The sequence below is a fragment of the Oreochromis aureus genome, linkage group 1 (genome assembly GCF_013358895.1).
Source record: "Oreochromis aureus strain Israel breed Guangdong linkage group 1, ZZ_aureus, whole genome shotgun sequence".
NCBI classification, from domain to species: Eukaryota; Metazoa; Chordata; class Actinopteri; order Cichliformes; family Cichlidae; genus Oreochromis; species Oreochromis aureus.
Genome location: NC_052942.1, coordinates 34,641,670 through 34,663,000, shown reverse-complemented (window position 1 = coordinate 34,663,000; position 21,331 = coordinate 34,641,670). Strand labels below are relative to the sequence as shown.

The following is a 21,331-nucleotide window of genomic DNA, read 5'->3' as shown; positions in this document are numbered from 1 at the left end:
CAATAGGTACAAATCCAACTTTATTCATACGAATCAGTTTGAAATGTGACATGAAGTTTGGATTAAAGGCAAGCTGTTTTCACACATGAACTTTGGAAAATATGTATATATGTAAGCTCAGTGTGCTTAACACAGAAGATAAAAACATGCTTAGTTACTGAGTGTAAGCCTGTGTGAACAAAGAGATTTGGAGTTTGTTTTTGAATGTCTGCGCAGATATAACTGATCTCAGGTCAGCAGCCGGCTTGTTCCAAAGAACAGGAGCACAGTAACTGAGGGCGCCCTCATCACACACCTTCATGAATCAGATCCAGGTAAGAGATCTTTGCCTGATTGTTAGACAGGTCTGACTGGGTTATGAATCAGGATAAGTGATTCTTATTGATAAACACGAGTGTGGGGAAACATCTGAAGAATCAGAATGATTTTAAACTGATGGGTTTGTGTTTGTTATCTGCATGTTGTCACCTCTCTTTGTAAGGAAGAAAATTGTTTATCTCAATGGGAATCATGGAGGAGGCATGAAGCTGTTGTAAGGAAAGCAAAGAAGCTGATGAATTTGGCAACTAAGGAAAATAAAACAACAGTATCTGAGGAGGAAATTAGAAAACCCACACCTTTCCAAAATGTCTTCTTGAGAATGATGATGGTTTAAAAAAATTAAACTTGATTAATAAAATGATTATCCCTGAAACAGTTTGTAGGTGCTGACATTTACTTTTGTGGTCCTATCTGCCAGCCTATAGATATTAATAAAATACTGGGACTTTTTCCCCTCACTCTTTGTTTCTGAGGCAAACGTGACCACTTCTTTGGACCTTCCTTCACGTCCATTCCGATAGTTTTAGCAATCTCCCTGCAACAATTTGCTGAAGTTTGTGAGCCCTTACATTGGTGCTATGATCATTATTTCTTGTATTGACACGTTATTCTTTCGCTGATAAATTCAAAAACTGTAGTGGAAAAGTAGCCAGAAATGCATGGGAGGAATCGTGCTGAACTGGACAATCTCAATAGCTGTGAGCTGCATCAGCCTGATGTGTAGTTACATTTCTGGGAAGATGCACATCCAGTTATGACACAGGTTAGGCTATAGAATTTCAGATGGGTCTGCGGTTACAGTGTAGCTGCTGAAGCATAAACCCCCAGGCCCCTCCTCCAGCTCTTCAGGAGGGCCACCAAGGTGTTCGCAAGTCTCCTCTCAGGGAGCCATGCCTGAAACCCTTCACCTAAAAGGTGTCCACAGGTACTATTCTTTCTATGACCATTTATTTTTGGTTGGTGTTGTAAAGTTAGAGAAGGAAGGCTGAGATGGTTTGGGCATGTACAGAGGAGGGATAATGGATATATTGGACAAAGGATGTCGAATATAGAGCTGCTAAGCAGCAGGAGAAGAAGAAAAGCATAGAGGAGGTTTATGGATGCAGTGAATGAGGAGGACAGTGTTGGTGTGACACATGATGTCACATGATGGAAGCAAATGATCAAATGATGATGAGCAATATAAAATTAAAATTTTGTGAATGAGGTCATTTTTCTAAAGCTGTCCTTTCTCACAGGTGACAGGAAGTACACAACTTTAGATGTGCTCTTACTTCTGGAAATACTTTATTGTGTTTAGTGGTCAGCACTTGCTGTAATTCAGTGAACTATTATAAATATAATTCTAGCATGGCTTCAACCGCACATCATATGCACTTTGTCTAGGAAGTTGGCAGGATAGAGACTGTTTAATGTCTGATCCCACCACATCAGACATTTCTCCCATGCACCTCTGTGTGTCTAGGAAAGTTCAAGCACATGCATGAAAACAGCTGTCGTCAACAGATTTTAACCACTTGTAGAATTGCTGCCATTAATCTCTGCCACTACTGCTCTACATCAAATTTACTGCCTTAGGTAATAGTATAAATCATGATAAGCATCAACTTAAAAAATGTAAAATATGTAGAAAACGAACACGCTGTCTTGGTCTCTTCCCTTCCCTTGCACTAAAGCTGATGTTAAGTGGGCTATTGTGTGACAACAGTTAAACAGTCCTTGTGCATTTGTCAAGAGAAAAGGCTTTTGTTGTTTCCGATGATTATAGTGATTTCCATTAATTACATATCACTGTCAGTACTGAAAAAAGGACTGTGGTGGCTTTGGTGTTCTCACGTGGACTCCTGAGCAAACCACTGCTGCACTTCAGCTTTGTTTTCTGTCACCCACTTGATGTTAGCCGTTGTTTTCTCTATGGCCTGCTCTAGGGCCATGGTGGCAGAACCAAAGCCAACACTGAGATTTTCTTCTTTGAATCTTTTAAGCTGGAGAGGGAAGCAAATACAAACAGACAAAATCAGAATTTTAGCAATCGTTGTATTTATTTTCTCCCATATGCCCAAAGGGAAATTCTGTGTTTTTCTGTGTGGTTGTGGTTTTGTTGGCTCCATACCTCCTGTAACTCATACTCTGTAGAGAATCTCTGTGTGATTCCACTGACAAGATTAGAGAAGGAAAATGATCCTTTTCCATATCTAAAAAAAGAAAAGGAAAAAAAGCTGTAGTTCAGCAGAAGGAATTATGAATAGGTAGGTAGTCATGCTTGAAAACTCAAACTGAGCAAGTAAGTGAAAAAAACCCAGCAGGATTTGCACCTAAAGAAATGTGATTACTACTTAATTCTGACTGTGGATTCAGCTTTTAAAATTCTTTTCTGTCTTTAATGATAACCTTTAGAGTACTGACTATTTAGAAACAAAAGGAGAGAGCTCTCACTGTTGGAAGATGTAACTCCATCTAGCTTTGACGAAGTTCCATGCTAGCGGCATCCCCACAACATTTCGGGCGATATTCTGGATGGTAGAGGTGGCGTCTTGCTTACGGATCTTAGCTGGGTCTAGTGTGTACTCCAGATACCTGGGTCAACAAAATACCCACATACAACGATTATTTCCGAGGGAAAATGGAAAATTTCTGAGATCATTCAAAGTTGTGACTGCACGATTTATAATGCCTGCTATAGATATTGCTCAGTTTAATTCAGTTTTATTTATGCAGCACTAAACTAGAAGGGAGGGAATCAACAACCAGAGACCAGGAGATAAAGTAGCATTAATGGTACATGGGAACTATTTTTTAGAATTGTGACCACCTTAATATTTAACAACATTATAGCACATTTATAGGCAATAACACACAGCTTAATATCTTGGGGGCGTGGGGGGGCTGCTACAGGCTTTCTTTAATTTGCCTGGCCACCATCATTATTTGGAAAGGGGTCCTTAGGGAGTGTAACCCCCTCACTTGCTTACTGCTTGAACTGACAAACTGATTAAAAATGAATTACCGTGCATTTGTTGATGAGTTTATGGGACTGCATAAAAACAAACTCATCCCAGACAAGATAAAAACACGTTTGGTGGCCAGCGTCCACAAGCAGGATTTATTTGTTTGCGAGGATATAATTAAAATAGTACTGTTTAGATAGCACCATGATGGGTGGTAAATAGAGTACAAACCAATGTGGACAGCACTTGTTTTTCTGCTGTGATGTGAATCTCTTCAGAACCAGTTCACAGTGTTAGATTTACTGTTTTTAATGGTTCTGTCATTAAGAGGTAATTGCTATAATTGCTCTTTCTCTGCGTTCAAATACTCAATATATTATTGAGTTTCATTCTGAATAAACAACCAGTTTAGCTTCTTTGAAAAGCATTTACACTGCTAATACATTACTATACTTCCACAACACACCTGTTTAAAAGCCAAGGTATTTTGCTGCAGGCCAGTGCGGACCTGAGCCTGGAAGCTTCAGATGCCAGAGTAGCATTCTTGAACATGCTCCACGCAAAGTCCCACTCCGCCACACCACCAAATGCTATGGCGTAGCAATAAACTGTGCTTTTCAAGTTAGGATGGATCCTGGTGAACATAAAGAAGATTATGCAATGAATCCTAGAACACTAGCTCACTCCTCTCCCTCTCCTCTCTGTTTCTCTGAATGCACACACACAGACATACTTGGCATATAGGTCGCTAGCTAGTTAACAGTTTTGTAAACAGTTCAGCAGTCAAATTTAAGAGGTCTGAATTATGACAGATGATAAAAATATTTGTTCTCACACCCCTCTAAATTCCTTACTGCTCTTGCAGTGGGCAGTGCAAGAGTCTTTGGACTTACTTGCAAATTGTCAGTGTGGCATGCCTGAGGTTGGCATGGGAGTGACATATCTTCTTGCATGTCATGATCTGCTGGATTTGTAGCTAAGAAGATGCATTAATTTGAATTACAGCTCTTGTTTCTAAAGTCTGTGGTGTCAATCTCCACTTCATGTTGCTGGTTATGAGCTGCATCATAACCGCCTAACCCTGAAAACACCTGTCACTGCCTAGATTTCTAACAATTTCCAAAAACTCACATATTCTGACCATAGACTGTGTACTAAAAGACGGATATAAAAGCCTTAAACCTGTATGAGAACTTTCATAGGCTCAAAAGAACAGATTGAAACTATTTTGTACTCACGGGTTGCGACTTGGATTTTTCATCCACTCTCTGTACCAGCTTTTTATAAGCTCCCTGCAGCCTTCCACTCCCGCACTGCATGCTATCCCAATAGCATTAATCTGATTATACCTGAGAAAAAAGAGTTTACAGAGACAAACAATATATACAAAATCTTAACTTTTTGATTTTATATCAAAAATCTGTGTTTAAAAGAGCCCTTACTGGTCAGTGTGTCCTGTAGGTACTCTGGTCCAGTTAGATGTAATTGTCTTGAAATGCTCAAATAGAGGTTGTATTTGTTTCTTAAGGTATGCCTAAAATAAGAGTTAGAGTTAGTTTTTTTCCTGTCACTTGACTATTTTACTTTAAACACTCACAATAGGCAAGAATAATAATTAGCATGTAAACTAAAGTAGGGCTAACCTGCAAAACTCCGTAGACTTCATTGCGGTCAAACATGAGAATATAGTAGTTGAGGTTTGTCAAAGCTGACTCCCAGGGGATGTAGTCTCGCTCTTTGGACAGGTATTTGGTAGTTCTCAGAGCCAGTGTCGTGCTGATTATTTTGGCTCTGGGGAAAGAGAAATGAATGCTTTTTAACATATATCCGTTTAATACTTTAACTTAAGATTTATTTTTCTTTACCTTGCTAAATTGAATGCATCATCGATAATCTGTGCCCTGTTGATGATTGATACAGCCTGAAAGAAAAAAAAAGTCACATACAAAGGCAACAAAGAGTATAAGACAAAACAATTTAATTTAACATTTAAAATTATGAAATGTAATACACTGAAAATGCAATATGAAAAATGCCATTGAACAAAGCCAACATATTTCTGTCAGTTAAAGCTCTGAAACCTTTGGCTTTATCAGATCAGCTGGAAGGACTCTCTGTTCTCATGCGTTTGTTTGTTTTGCACTCCAGCAACTGAAAAGGCATTCACAAAGGTTGCCTGGTAGCTAAAAGTGAGATTGTTGACTTGACTGCTTGGTTTTTCAAATTGCTTTGCCACTGAAGGGTAGTCTGGATGACTTAGATTGTGACTAATTGTGATTTTACACCCTAGACGCTTGGGTACCAACCTAAAAAGTACTATGAACTCATTGTCATGTTAAAGAAATCAATTTGAGATGATCTCAGCTTTGTAAATTGGTGTCTTATACTGCAGAAAGGATCCATGAGGAAATGGATAGACATTGTCAGCAGCAATACTCAGGTAAGCTGTGGCATTTCAATAACGCTTGGTTGCTTCTGCTGGGCCCAAAATGTGCCAAGAAAAAATCCCTCACACCACCACAAGCTCATACCACCAGCACCAGTCTGAACAGTTGATCCAAGGCAGCATGATCCATGCTTTCATGTTGTTCATCACAAATTCTGTCCCTACCATCTGAATACTGTAGCAGAAATTAAGACTCAGATCAAAAAAACATTTTTGTCCAATTTTGGTGCAAATAGTAGCCTCGGTTTCCTGTTCCTAATTGATGGTAGCGGTACCAAGTTTGGTCTTCTGCTTCTTTAGCCCATCTGTTTCAAGGTTCAATGTGTTTTGTGTGTATTCAGAGATGCTCTTCTGTTATTTTTCGATCTCAAAGCAGCCTGGACATCACCCTCTAGTATCAGCAAGGCATTTTCACCCAGAGAACTACTGCTCACTGAATATTTTCTCTTTCTGACCATTCTCTGTAAATCATAGAGATGGTTGTGTGGGAAAATCCCAGTAGATCACCAGTTTCTGAAACACTCAGACCAGCCCAACTGAAACCAACAAGCATGCCTTTGGCAGGGGCGTGGTCTTTGGCCTGCTGCAGAGGAGGGGAGACGCAGTGACCTCACAGGGCGGCGTGGAGGCGGGAAGGAATAGGTGCCTGGAACTGACTTGATGAGGAGAGACTTTTCTTATGTCTTGCAGTGAGAAGGAGCGAGAGGGACAACGGGAGTGATGGAGTGGCTGCATCCGGGGCAGGAGCCAGAAACCGCAGGGGAAATCAGAATTGTAAATAAAGCACTGTTGAACTGTCAAACGCAGAAGTGTCCATCTCTGGGTCGTGTGTCACAATGCCATTCTCAAAATCACTTAAATCGCCTTTTTTCCCCATTTAGGTGCTCGGTTCTATTTCCACCATGCCTAAATGCAAAGAGTTAATCCCATGTGGCTGTGGATCTGAGAGTTGCATTATCGTGCAGAACGGGTGTACTCAACAAAGTGGCCAGTGAGTGTAGTCTCAGAGCTCAAATAACTGACAGAAAAAGCAGCAAATATGAACATTTGACAGCTGATACATTTCTGAAATGTAACAAACTCAGCTCTTGTCTTGTCTTCCACAGCAAACTTTGATCGGTGCACTCAAAGTAAAAATTTAGTCAAAAACATGAGTTACACATACTGAAAGCAGTTCAAATTGTCTACAGCTCAGTGTGTAAATTTGGCAAAAATTTATAGATTGTACCAGGTTTTTTTTTTCTGCTAAGACTTTTACTTTTAACTTGGAGTTTTTGTGCAGTTATTGTGTTTTTAAGATTCTTTGCCTAGTCTGGTGCCGTCTGCCTTAAGCCATTTAAACACACGAACCTCAGTCAAATTCATAAGACATAGATCCAGATATCTTCCAAATTATCCTTTCTCACATGAAGGATAGCAGGAAAAAATAACCTTGAAGTACATTCATACTACTGATAATACTGTGTTTGCTTCAGGCAAAGGAGTCTGGAGAGCCTTAACAGGAGGCAGCACACGTGATTCTCACTTGATACTGTTAAATACACAATTGTGCTATTTTCATATCAGTGCAATAAGATGACACACAGAATTTGACCCAGGGGCAGATTGAAGACCGGCTAATACTGGTTCAAGAGTGCCCAGACCTTTATCAGTTGGTATCTGTAAAAGTTCAGGGCTGCAGTGCTATTGTCGGGAAAGTGTAAGATATAGCTAAGAGTATAATAACCAGTCACAGCAGAGAGTCTTTGTCACTGACCCAATCCAGCACAAACCGACCTTGAACATAGGTAACAGAAACTAGGGGAAGTTCATAGATATAGTTGGAGTAAATATGTTTCTTTAAAAAAAAACAACTTTTTTTTAAATTATTTTAGTTTAGTTTGGTTTTATTTTTATTTAAAAGGTTCTCTGACACAAATATATGCACCTATCCCATCCAGTTTTGGTTGTTTGAATAGCCGTTGTACAGTCTTTAGCTGTCATACCATCTAAATGTGGACATAAAGCACAAACAGGAAATGGCTTGTGACTCACCTGGTGGTTGGTGTTGAGCAGGGAAAGGAGACGGTCCCAGTTATCAGGATCGTAGTTCACCCTGAAGTATCCGGATACGTTTGTGTTTGCGAGTACCCAGTCCTCTCCTGACACGCTCATCGGAATGTGAGTGTCTAGTTAAAAAAAGGAAAAGAATAACACGCAGCAGATTTAATTAATTTAATGAGCTGTGGTTGAACCAACTAATCTAGCAGGAAATGTCTTGGGTTTTTTTAGTCTGTATGCAGAACTAATACAGCACCATGAATGTTAATATGAGTGGACCTGTTTTTTGAAGGAGCCAGTATTGTGGCTGCTCCACACCTGTCTTCATCCATTTGATAGGGACATACCAGGTGTAACTAGACAGAAAAAACATAACGGGAAAAGAATAAAGATAATTTATTGTTTGTCATTTCCATATTACGATTTCACTGCTAGTGGCTACACTGGATTAATACATCAGATTCTTATTGGCTGCTGTCTGAAAAAGATCAACTTCAGCAGAAGCAACACAAACAAATCAGAGTCACATCTCATGTCAGCAACACACGACATCAGCCCCTTCAAAGTGAATGAGAAACAGGAGCCTAAAGCACACATGTGTAAGTGCAGCCTAAATCCCTTCATTTCTCATCTGTGTGGAACTTGCACCACAAGGTTAAACAGTTTCCTACTTGAACTGAGAGGGTCTGTCCACTGTAGAGTCTGGATCCAACAGGAAGTGTTTCTGTGTGATACTTCCTGTCCGGGTATCAATAGTGACCACTGGGTAGCCCATCTGGAGAGTCCAGCGGTTCATGATTTCTTCGACAGAGTGTGGAATATGTATTCCTGGTGTGTTTTCAACTGCCTGACGACACACACACACACACACACACACACACACACACACACACACACACACACACACACACACACACACACACACACACACACACACACACACACAGGTGTAGCAGGAAATTAAGATAATTACACACACACACACCCAAAAAACACAATACCAGTGAAGTCATGCAGGTTAACTAACCTGTTGGAGGTGATCCCACAGGTCTGTATATACAGTGTTACCAAAAGCGAATGTGTTCAGGTAAGACTGAAGACACAAAAAGGAGAAGAGGATCATATGATGCGATCACGAGGAAAGGAAAATAGTGTGAATTTACAAGGAAACTTTTTTTGGCTTAAATAACCACAGACATAGCATCATTAATTCCAAGTCTGCTGACAGTTGCATACACACTATGGCAGCAGAGATGAAGTGACGATATACTCACACTGAGTCCTCTAGCAAACACAGGCTCGGTGAGAAACTCTGACAGCATCCTTAGCACTGCTGCACCCTTGGAAAAACAAACCGCCAGAATTTGGTGAGCTTGAATTTCTCATAACGGAAAGGGATTTTCCACAAATCCCAAAGCAAACATTAAAACGAGGTGCTGTCCTGATGGTGTGATGTGAATCACACAGACGCAGGAAGCCTGAGTAAACTGGGAAAACTGAGCCTTTTACTGCAAATTAGCTGAATACAAAGTAATATAATTAAATAAACATGACAGTTTAAAATCATATGGGCTTCAAATCTGGCTATATTGTCTGCAAATGTGGGTGAAATTGTAGAATATATACTTTATTTCTGTGAATCAACTTGCATAAAATATTGTGTAAAATTATCAGAGGAGCAGACCTTGCTGTAAGAGATAGTGTTGAACATTTCACTGATCTGAGCGGGCTCAGTGACTTCCTCTTCTCCACGTGACAGTGGGTGAGAGAAGGCCAAGGCATCCACAGCAAACACCTTCTGAACATCATAAAGGATGATGTGATCTTTCTGCAGCCAAGCAGAGAAAGAGAACCAGGGTAGGTTTTATAAGCCAACAACATCTGTGAAAGGTTACTGTTCTGTGACACAAAAGTGTACATCTGTTAAGAACTGCATTGAACTTTGCTGTCTGTGGAGATGCAAGCATGTCTCTTACAATGTTCCAGGTGGGCTCGGCGTAGTCGACTCCGAGGTACTCCACATATGATGCAAACCCCTCGTTTAACCACAAGTCATTCCACCATCGCAGAGTTACCAGATTTCCAAACCACTAAATAAACACATGAGGAGTAAACAGATGAGCATTTCTGCCATGACCAGGGAATTAACGTTTCCATGAACTTAGACTTTGGCCAACATTAGCACTATCAGTCACATCCAAGCAACACAATAACCGAATCAGCAGGGAATTAAACAATTTCAAACCACAGGATTTCACATCTGTTATTATGTGTCGAGAGCAGGGTGAAATTACTCCACTGTCATGATTTGTCATCTGCTTTTGCAAAAGGGAGTAACACAAGTACATTTATTTTTACAGTACTTGATGAGTGAAGGAGGGAGACTAGATTATGAAATCAAGTTCATTTCATAATCTAATGTTGCTTTAATAATAATGGATTGCGTTTATATAGCGCTTTTCGAGACCCTCAAAGCGCTTAAGAATTCCACTATTCATTCACACACTGGTGGAGGCAAACTACAGCTGCCCTGGGGCAGACTGACAGAAGCGAGGCTGCCATATCGCACCATCGGCCCCTCTGGCCAACACCAGTAGGCGGTAGGTGAAGTGTCTTGCCCAAGGACACAACGACCGAGACTGTCCAAGCCAGGGCTCAAACCGGCAACCTTCCAATTACAAGACGAACTGCCAACTCTTGAGCCACGATCGCCACGATTAGTTTGTGTTATCTAAAGCTTTGAGAAAAGTGACCGTCTGGGTTAAAAAAACAATGCTATACCATGTGTGCGAGTTCGTGGGAAATCACAGTTGAGACCCTCTCTTTGTTTCCAGTGGAGGAAAGGATGGGGTCATAGAGCAGGGCCGTTTCCCTGTATGTGACCAGACCCCAGTTCTCCATTGCTCCAGCATTGAAGTCGGGCAAAGCGATCTGATCTGTGGAGACGAAGGGTTATAAAATGCTGTGCTCAGGGAGATCATTGAAATGAAATAATTTATAATAATGTTAATTAATCATATATCTGTTATATGTCACAGCAAAATGGTCTACCTGACTTGGAGAGAGGGTATGATGTGTTGTAGTAATGCTCATAAAACCTCAGGATGGGTCCTGTAACATTGAGAGCATAGTTCCCCTGCCCATCATCTATTGCTTTTCTCCGAGCCCAGATTCGAATCTGCAAAAAGTTATTTAAATCTTTGAGTCCAAAATAAATGGTGCTCCTTACCATTTCATGCGCATTTTAATTTTCCAAGATCATATTTGGGAAAACATGAGCTGGGAAATTTTTTTGGATCCTGGCCTCACTGGTGATTTAAGTGAATATGTAATCCAGGTTTCTTACCAATAAATCATTTTGGTTTGACTCAATGGGAACAAAGTCGCTGACGATAAATGCCAGTAGATATGTTGACATTTTCCGCGTGGGCTCAAATGTTGTAATTTTGACATCCACACCGTCAATGACAGCCTCTGACGTTTCTGTGCAGGCAGAGAAAAATATTAAACACTCTGTTAGCATTAACAGTGTTTAGTTGCTTATTTACTTTAATAACTTGGACAAGGTGTTTGATTAGTTACAACCAATGACTGTAGAAAACAGTCATTGGCTTTTCTACAGTCACCGGTTTATGAAGCAGTTACAATACCTACTATTTACAACATGATATCTATTCTCATTTTGAGCTTGTTTTTCCATTTTACAGTTTCCATTTGGACTGAAAAAAATAAAAAAAACTGAAATGATTTTGTTTATCCAACGAACCCTTTTCCTTGCCATTGGACAGAGCCACAGTGTCTCGTGAGTGAATGATCGTGACAGTAAAGACTGCTTTCATGGCTGGTTCGTCAAAGCAAGGAAAGCTTTTCCTGGCGTACGTTGCCTGCATTTGTGAGGTAGCAACAACTCTGCAAAACATTGGAAATAAACATTAATGCAAAACATTCACCAACAAACCAAAAGCCTTCAAAAACTGACCAAGAGAAACATTAAGCAAATAATACTGCGGCTTTATCACAGACACTGGCATCTTAAAATTATACACAGTCTCCTTTGGTGTTTGCATGTCATTCACTAAATATTAGACACAAATCATCACATATTAAATAAATCAGAATATCAATAATGCAGTCATTCATCCAGCTAACAATCATAATTCACAAGTTACTGTATTGTGTGAAGTACAAAAAGAAAAAAGTGATATGTATTCTTTTGATTGACTGGCTGTATTGCACAAAGTGATGAAAACTGCAATCTACTGAGAATGACAAATATGACTTCCACATACTCATTCTGCAACTTTCACTCAAATCTGACCCGTCCACTGGAAGGAGTAGAAATTCTTGCGATAATAGAAAAGTGCATGTTAAATAACAAATATGACCTTAATCTTGACCTTGAAACATAGCTAGTGAGTAAAACCATGAGCAGAGAACATGTTCAAAACATAAAGCTAACAGTGGTTACCTGTCTGACAGCTCTGTGATTGCAACCTCCTAACGCTGACATTTTTGCTCTCCAAAAAGAACCCAATATCTCACCACCAGCATCTGATAGAACAGCAGTATTTGACACCCTGGAATAAGAATGTGTTGACAAGTCTTACTTCTTTACGCCATCCTCAATATATTCACTCCTGTAAAAGCCCTCCAGGTCATCCGCCAGCTCCCCGAGAAATTCTGTGTAAAGTGAATAGGATGCTCCCGCGGATAATCTGCTGCCTAGCTGAATAACCAGAAACTCAGTTTTCTTCACAAGCCAAGAATTCAGTATAGTGGGCACTGGGGTGTGAGCCTGGCTGCTCAGTTTAGCATGATGCCCAAAGAAGGTAGTAAAGTTGAGTTTTTTGGAGTGGATGATGATGAGGTCTGTTTCTTTCACACAGTTAAAAATTACTGTTGAATGTCCAGTGAAGATGTACAAGCCCTCTGCATTGGGCTTCAGTCGTGGCCACAGGGTCACATTGTAAGAGACGGGGATGAGGGAATCTGGAAGTCTGTAGTGGTCCCAGGGTTCCTTTGGGGTGTCAGGGGTGGTGCTGGGTGTAGTTGTACTGGTGCTATCTGATGCTCCATCTCCTACGTTACCTTGATTCTTGGACTTTTCCTTGTCGTAGGCAACAGAAAGAGCTATAATTGTAGCCAGTCCACAGATCGCAAGTACAAACATCCCGAGGCCCACATTTTTACTTATGTAGTAGACTTTCCCCATGTCTGATCAGAAGGTTAATGCAGGAATCAGAGGGATCTCAGTCTGTTTATGTCAGCACAGCAGAACTCCTCCTTCTCAGTTAATGGGTGAGCTATTTACATGGCACCTGCCGAAAAAAAAGAGGAAAAACAAGAAAACCTCAGCCATTTAATCTATAACTTGGCATCTCTATTTTTTGTAATAAGTTGTCAGGGATGCTTAACAAGCCATGTAGCTTCATAGTTACTGTTTTGAAAGAATTATGTAACATTAATAAATCATTCCATTTCTGTGATTCATTATAAAACCAGACTTCCAAACTGCTCTCCAAACAGCACTTCACTTTGTGTGAACAAAAAAAAATCTGTAAAAAAAAAACATTTTACTTTTAAATTCATAATTACATTCCATAAAGGTGGCTCATAACAACATGGGGCTCATAAAACAGTTCTCAGTAGTACTACTTGAAAAACATGTTTCATTATTTCTCATCCTGCAGGCAGCGGATTAAACACTGAAAAAGACACCTAAGGGTTGAAGGTGTTGTTACTCAGACTTCTTGGCTTTGGTGTTAGGCGCTGGTCTCATGCAAAACAAAAACGTTTCAGCATCACAAGTCGATCAATCAATGAAAAACAACTTTATGTATCACAACGTAAATGGTCAGTGGTACTATAACGTTAAAAAAAAATCATCTGAGAAATATTGGGGGTAAATATTGTCACAAAGGCAGGATGCTGAATAATGAAGCATTAAGCTGGAGCTCATCTTTTGAGTGCCTTTAGCTTTTCTGTGGGTGAATTCAAACTATTCCTGTTCTATTTTCTGAGTCTCTTCCGCTTTCCCACACTTTCAAAACATCAGTGCTATTCGATCACCGAGCTGGAGAAAACAGGACGGGAGGAAAAGGGAGGAACGGTCTGCTGTAATTGATGGTTGGGGTAGTTTGGGTCAAAGTCAATCTCTGTCAACCTCTGAAGATAAAAAATGAAGCCAGTGTGCAAGTGGGGAAAAACTGCAGTTCTTGCGGGTATCACTTGAAGCTGATTAATTAAACTGGACCTTTTCACTCTGTTGTTAATGGATTACCTGACTGATATCATCATTTGCTGCAAGTTAAAGACCGCCTAAGAAATTTTTGCTTCAGTTTGAATAAAATTCTAGTGTTTAATGAGCCCGTAGTACTTCTTAGACCAATATCTGTCTGTGCCTTGCACCCATACAGTTTATAAATGCAGCTTGCTAAATTTATATGACAAATAACACCACTCTTTCATCCATACAAGGTAAGTTATGGCTACAAAATGTGGCAGTGGCCAAAAAGATAACAATACATGTTCAAAAAGCAAAAATTAGACCAGTGGGTAATATCACCGTGGCTACGTCCAGCTTTTAACCTGTCTACTGTCTATGGTCAGAAAATGGAAAGGTGATCCAGTCAAGTACCAACCCTAGAAAAAAGCCCACAAATCCAACTTCTACCTGAATCCAGGTAGTACCCAATTGGGGTTCTTCTGTCATTCCAAATTTCAGACATTACCCAAAATTGACCTTTTTGTTTTTGTAACCAAAATTGCAGTCATGTATGCCTAAAACTCTAGCAGTGATATTTTAAATGAGTCAGAGATAATGAGAAGAAGTTCTTGTTATTTTTAAAACGTCACCTACACACAACGAGACGTGTAGCTCCTGTATTCCTTCTAGTTAACTCCTGTTTGGTTAGGAAGTAGCAGCATGTGTCCAGCTTCGACTCTGAATTCTTTCTAATTTTACCAAAAGCCGTTGCTGAGATCAAAAGTGTCATCGCAGTTCTTGTTATTCCTTTTGACGTGACAAAGAACACTTCATAGCTGCCAATCCAGTTCAGCTTGTTCTGTTACATTACCTTCCAGCTATGTCTCTTCCTTGCCTCATCAGTATCATAAAGCACTCTGCATGCAGACCAGTGCATCCTATCTCCCTACATTATTTGCATCAAATGGTTCAACTCTTCACTCTGAATTCTCTGTATTTTTATCAGGCAACCAACAGGTTTTCCTGCACTACCTGCAAAAGTCACAGTCATTTAGCCTCTTTGTAAACAAGAATGCCTTTCCAATGAGTTGTTTTCACCATATGTCATTTATTCATATCATCCTGTCTTTCAGGCCTATAATCACACAAACCTACTCCTTCCCAACACCACCTTAACTTTAGCTCAGGAAGTTGCAGCTCACTGTCCACATTCTTGCTTTTCTTCACCACAAATCCACAGAATCCTGTCTTATCGCCATGACCTTTTGTGACGTCTTTGCTGAAAAAGGATTTTTTTTTTCTGTCACAACCTCTATGAATATTATCATACACTTCCAAAGACTGTAATCTTGCCTTATAATGATCTAAACTCAAAAGCATTTTGGTAAATATGCCCTGTTCACTTTCTTTTCAAGAGGTAAAGAAACTGACACAATGCTCATGTGTGTACAGTAAACATGAAATTGGGCCAGTGGCCAGTTAGCAAACAAAGAAACAATTTTTTTTCACAGACAAGAGTCACAAGATGCTTTACAGAAAACAGTCTAAAACAATACAAAGAGGACAGGAGAGAAAACAAAGACAAAGAACACAAAATGTATACAGTGCAAAAAGTGACATTTACCCTTATATGAAGCAAGAACTGCACAATAATTAAAACAGGGTTAAAAGAAGACTCAAAAGCATGTTACACAAAACACAAAATGTGTTGCTAAAATGCTAAAGTAAGTAGATATATTGTCAGCTCTCGACAGGATTGTGCTAAGTCCTCTACAGGCCGGGCCAAGTGGCTTCAAAATCTCCGTTACCCCATGTCCTTATGTGCGTGCAGGGAACAAACCTATAGGTAGGCCAAGCTTAGCACAAAGACTGGAAACACAGGAGGAAAAAAAAGAAACAGTATTAACTGGTACTTGCAGTATATTAAAGGATGCCTCAGGTATTTATTTGAGCTCCTTTTTAATATTGGACTGTCCATTTTGGCTTTAAGCATTCCATATATATATTTCCATGTAGTAACCATTCCCACTTCACTTTGTCATTAATTCATTTCCATTTGTGTCATTAATATTTAACAGTAGGAGACTGGACTGTCTTCACCTCTACACCGGTAGATATGCCATGACATCATAAAAACACTCCAATGAACCTGTTATCAATAATTTCTCAATATTTACAGCTGATTCTTTCCATGGAACACTTTGTATCCCCAGTTTTATGGAGTCTTGGAACAACAGCTCATAAAGTGTAACAGGGTAACAGTTATAAATCAAAGTGAATATAAGATCTTTATATTAGTTCTGTCTGCTTCACCAGGTTTTGACTTGTGGGGAAATGAAAGAGAGTAATGTAACAATATCACCTCCGTACTATTTAGACATCACAACTGGCAATAGAAGTAATAATACCTTGTTTACCAATTAAACAGTAAAGAGATAGAAAAGAGACCATTTTCTTTCAGAATCTTCTCACATTATCGGTATCTTCGGTGAAATTGAGTTTAGTTATATCTGCTAGCGAACAAACAAACAGAATACAACCTGAAGTCAAAGCACTCTGTGTCACTTATGACGTACCCAACCAAAACCTTGACCATGTAGTTATTTATTTCATAATGAACGGTCTCAATTTTCCTTCCTGTCTGACAGCATGTGCATGTGACTGCTTATCACAGGGTCCTAAAACACAGGATCATCATGAAGTTGTCACAGTCCTGGGTTGTGTAACCTAGCGCTTTGAGTTTTCTTGGGTTTTTTTATATTCATTGTTTATTTTTAGTCCTTTTGGTATTAGCTTCTAGGTTCCTCAGTTGTACTTCTTTGTTCATTTAGATTCCCTTGGGTCTTCACCCCTGTGTTAAAGTTCCCCTTGTTGCTGAGTGTGTCTTACATGTCTTGTTTTATGTCTGCATGGTCAATGTTGTCAAGTTCGTGTCATGTCTGCGTCTCGTCATGTTACCTGTTTATTTCGAAAGTCTGGTTTCCATGTGCATTGTTTTTAGGTTTACATTTTTCTGTGCGTCATTATGTTCATTCTAGTCAGCTGTTTCCTCATGTGTCTCCACTTCCCCATATCACCTAATGTGTGCGTATTTAAGTCCTTTGTCTCTTACTGTGTGTTGTCAGGACGTCTGCCTGTTTCCCTTCATGTTATCTAGTCATAGTCACAGTTTTAGTCACAGTCAAAGTCATAGTTTAAGTCATAGTTTTAGTTTATGTCATACGAACTTGTCTGTTTATCTTCGTGTAGACTTGGTCTCGTTTTTGGTTTAGTTCATGTGTTTGGCCAGAATAAAGGCTCGCCTTTTGTGTCTGTTTTTGGGTCCGTGCAACAAAACACACCGACGTACCCCGCCGTGACAGATGTGTTAAATGTCTCATGACTTTGTCTGTGTTAAGAAGGCTTTTCATTCTCTATTTATACCATAGTATTTTATATCCATATATGAGGTTGTCATATAGTGTTTTACATTTATTTATAATGATTTTTAATCGCATCTTTTTTTAATAAAGGCAGTTGGATAGGAGTGTGGTGATTAGCGTTGTCACCTGGGTTTGAATCCACCAGCCAGCTTGGGCCTTTTGTGTGGCGTTTTCATGCTTATACATGTAAACTCTGGTTCCCTCCTGCAGTTCTCTATGTGTTAGCCCTGTGACAGCCTGGCAGTCAGTCCAGTTTGTAGCCCAGCTTTTGGCCTGTGAGAGCTAAGATAGGCTGTAGCACACTGCAATGCTAAATTGGATAAGTTTAAAGAGAAATGGATGGCTGAATGGAGTTTTGCATACAGAAAGTACCATTTCTTGGAATCTATCATACCATTATAACACTATGATAACAGGAAATTCTTCAGAGGAGGTTTATATTTTAAGTTGAAGGTTAATATTTTTGTTTTTGTATTCGAAGAAATACATCAGTGCTGTGTGTGAAAGTTTCATTTATTACTTGGACTTTGACTTAAATTTGATACCCATTACAGGATGACATCCGAGCCAATTTTATCTGCTTACATTTTAGAAGAGCTGACTTAGGCCATAATGACTAACTTTCCAATCAGTCATAAAAGCTAGTAAGTGATTGAAAACGAGTCATGGTGTTAAGTGTGTATTAAACCATCATTATTTAAGATGCTATTGTTCCTTTTGAGCTACTAAATTTTAGTCTGAACTTGCCACTCTTTCTGCTTGTGTTATTTAACTTAGTTTAGTTTGGATGTGAAGTGTTAACAAAGATCAAGTGTATCCTCCTCCAGTTAAACATACACAGAGCTGTGTCTTCGGTTTGCTCACACACATCTAATTAAGAATGACATAGGAATAGAATAGAATAGAATAGAATAGAAAAATCCTTTAATTGTCCCACAAGGGGAAATTTGGTTGTAACAGCAGCCAAAAAGACACATATACAAACAAATAGTACACAGAACAGAAACATACACAATTTTTCTATTCAATTTCTATAACTGATGGTTAATAATAATCCATGGCCCATTGTAATGATAGCTTGTAACACTCATTATAAGGTGAGTTCAAAGCTATGATAACATCCACATCATGATGATTCAGCTTCTTTAGGAGTGAAATGCTAAAACAATAAAATGTGGCAGCTTTTATGTTTATAGACCAAGAGAGGGGAAACCATGATAAACGCTTACCCGCTTACTTCATTCATAAATTCACTTGTAGAATAAATTGATTTAAAAGATCAGTGTGTTCCTTGAGTATGCAAAGACCCACTGCAGCCAGTGGTGTGTGAACTCAACAACCTACAGGTAGAGAACATGAGGAACAAACACTGGAATGCAATACTGCGGGCCAGCACAGAGAGTTATTCTTTGAGCTGGCGTAGAAAGCGTGCTCTCAAATGTCTGAGCTTTTCCCATGCAACAAAAATGAACTAAAAGCCAACTGTTTTTGAAAGACTGACTTATAGTTGTAGACTATTAAAAAAAAAGGAACAGAAGCTCAGGCTGGAAGACACAGCAGCATGTAGAAAGATTATAATTTGTAAGATGATTTTTTTTTACAGAACAGTAATTGCCACATAACAATAATGCACTCAAATTATTATTGTCTATATCTCTTTCAAAGCTTATTTCTTGTGTTATTAACGGAATACCTTTTTAGCGGCAGAGAAATGGAGCAGTGCCTCTTAGGCGCCAAAGAAAAGGTGCTGATGGAGAAACAGCAAGCCGCAAGAGCTGAATGTATCGATGGAAATAAAAAGAAGAATTCAAAAAATATTATTGGATCCCCATGCAATTTACAACTGTGGCTTCGGAAGACATTAGCGTTGTGTTGAATAAATATTCAATCGAGGGTTTGGTAGGTCACAGAAATTGAATGTTTTCCAGCGTGTGGAATTTACAAAGCTTGTTTGGGAGCATGAGTTTGATTATTTCACTGAGAGGTGTTTGTGTGACTATTCATATTTATATTGAGGGTGACATGTGGGCTGTTGTGGAGCTGTGAGTACATCAGCACCTTGCTGTTATAAAACTAGATATGCCAAAGGTGAATTATTCAAGAAAAAGAAACTACGCTCATACGGTAGCAACTTCTCAATCCCGATATAAACTGAATCTTTTTGACTGCAGTTGGGACCTTAATTTGTGATGTTTAATAAGACTTAAAAACATATACTGGAGTCATAAAAACAATATATCCTCATAGACTTCTAGGTTACCTGATTTACTTTAGCAAACAAAGGAGTAGCCCCCTGCAGGATATAAGAAAGAATACAGATTTAATGAAATACAGCTTTTATACAGTGTTTGTTTCTTCCTTAATTTGCCTTACCTGTCACATTCATATGGGATCTTTTTACACAATAAAACATGTACTGTGTTTTTTTTAATTGGTACTGCTGTCATTACAGCGTAAAGCTTCAAAATCACACAATGTGTTACATTTTAATGACGGAAAAGCTTTATAACATACAAGGCTGGGCTTGTTTGTTGGTACTAACTTATAAACAATGTTGAATAGAAATCTAATTTTCATACAACAGGTTATAAAGGCTATTCTTTCCCATTTCAGCAGTGGAAGGTAATTCAGATGTCTGTGAAATCAATCAGGGAATGCATTTTAATCATCAGTCTTTCAAATAAATCCTCTTACAGTCACTTTAGACCAAGTCAATAAGAAATATAATCCGAAAAAATCACGTGCACGTTCCTCTTTGCCAACCAAGAGCCGGAGTGGGAATGTTTATCGTGGGGAGGGCAAAGTTACATATTTTCATGGAGTAATAAAATGACAACGAAAAAGCAATGTGACAAGGCGTATTTCGTGGTGTGATTTTAAAAGGCCTCCTACTTCAATCCTCTACAAGTGTTGTGTATTCTTATTGAAGAGCCACAGAAGAACGTCTTTTTTCTATCATGTGATTAACTTTTTTTGTGTGCTTCATCCATGTCCTATCACACTTTAACCTTCAGCTGTTTTAACAAGATTTATCATTGTCCATCAATAAATTTCGACTTATCTCAGACATATAAAGGTAAAAATACCTTTTAGCACTCATGCAATCATTCCACCTGTTCATGAACCTGTGACCCACACTATCAACTCTGTGTTTACTCACTTCCACGCTGAACAGATAAGCTACAGTCAGTTTATGGGGGCTGCAGAGTTTACATCGAGAACAGCCCATGCTGGATGTTAACAGATGACTAATAAAACCACTAAAGCCAAACACTGATTTATCTCACAGCTGCTTTACTAAAGTATTTACTTTGCACTCACTGCAAACTGAGTTGCTGTTGCATACTTTGGCTTTTGAAATTAAGCAAGAGCAGCGTAACTCAAAGTGTCATGGATTTTCTTAAACGGCATCACAAGACTGTACTTCACAGCGGAAAGTCTGCCTTTGATCCATTCAGGGAACATTTGTGAACAATTACACCAACTTCTTGCTGCACAGAAACTCTAAGGGAAAAAGCAGTGCAACAATTTACCATATGGCTGTAAAACTTGCACAAAGACAACTAGTGTTACTTTTCTTAGGTTGAAGACAAAGCTTGGATCAACAAGACTGGTGTCCTTGGTCAGATTTATACCAAAAATATAGAAAACAGTACCTACCAAACCTTATGTAGCTGCATGTCCACCGCTCACCCGGAATTAAGTCCACACAAGACGTTCAAGTTGAGCTGGAATGATCCCAGGCTTAAAGACTTCAGTCGGCATCTGGGAGACGGAGGTAGGAGGTGGCGAGAGCTATGACAGGTTTTCCTAGAGATGTAGGGAGGGAACAACCTCCTCCATGCCCCAAAATCCCTAAATTAGTGGGAAGGGGGGAATGAAAGAATGCGGCTGTATCAACAACACTGCATTGTGGTCGAGCAGAAAGAGCTCCGATCCTCAGAGGTAC

General features: G+C 39.3%; 1 protein-coding gene across 1 annotated transcript; it reads right to left on the bottom strand.

Moving 5' to 3' along the window:
• Positions 1-2: 2 nt before the first annotated feature.
• On the bottom strand, positions 3-21,322 carry LOC116325624 (aminopeptidase Ey-like). The gene is made up of 21 exons (XM_031746580.2): positions 21,043-21,322; positions 12,363-13,073; positions 11,522-11,664; positions 11,102-11,238; positions 10,807-10,933; positions 10,537-10,691; positions 9,732-9,845; positions 9,440-9,583; positions 9,030-9,095; positions 8,783-8,848; positions 8,427-8,602; positions 8,035-8,111; positions 7,750-7,883; positions 5,135-5,190; positions 4,913-5,060; positions 4,712-4,803; positions 4,508-4,618; positions 3,736-3,903; positions 2,758-2,898; positions 2,435-2,516; positions 3-2,306 (listed from the first exon to the last, which is right to left on the bottom strand). The coding sequence occupies exons 2-21, from the start codon at positions 12,965-12,967 to the stop codon at positions 2,154-2,156; spliced, it is 2,895 nt and encodes a 964-aa protein (XP_031602440.1). The 5' UTR covers positions 12,968-13,073; positions 21,043-21,322; the 3' UTR covers positions 3-2,153.
• Positions 21,323-21,331: the final 9 nt, after the last annotated feature.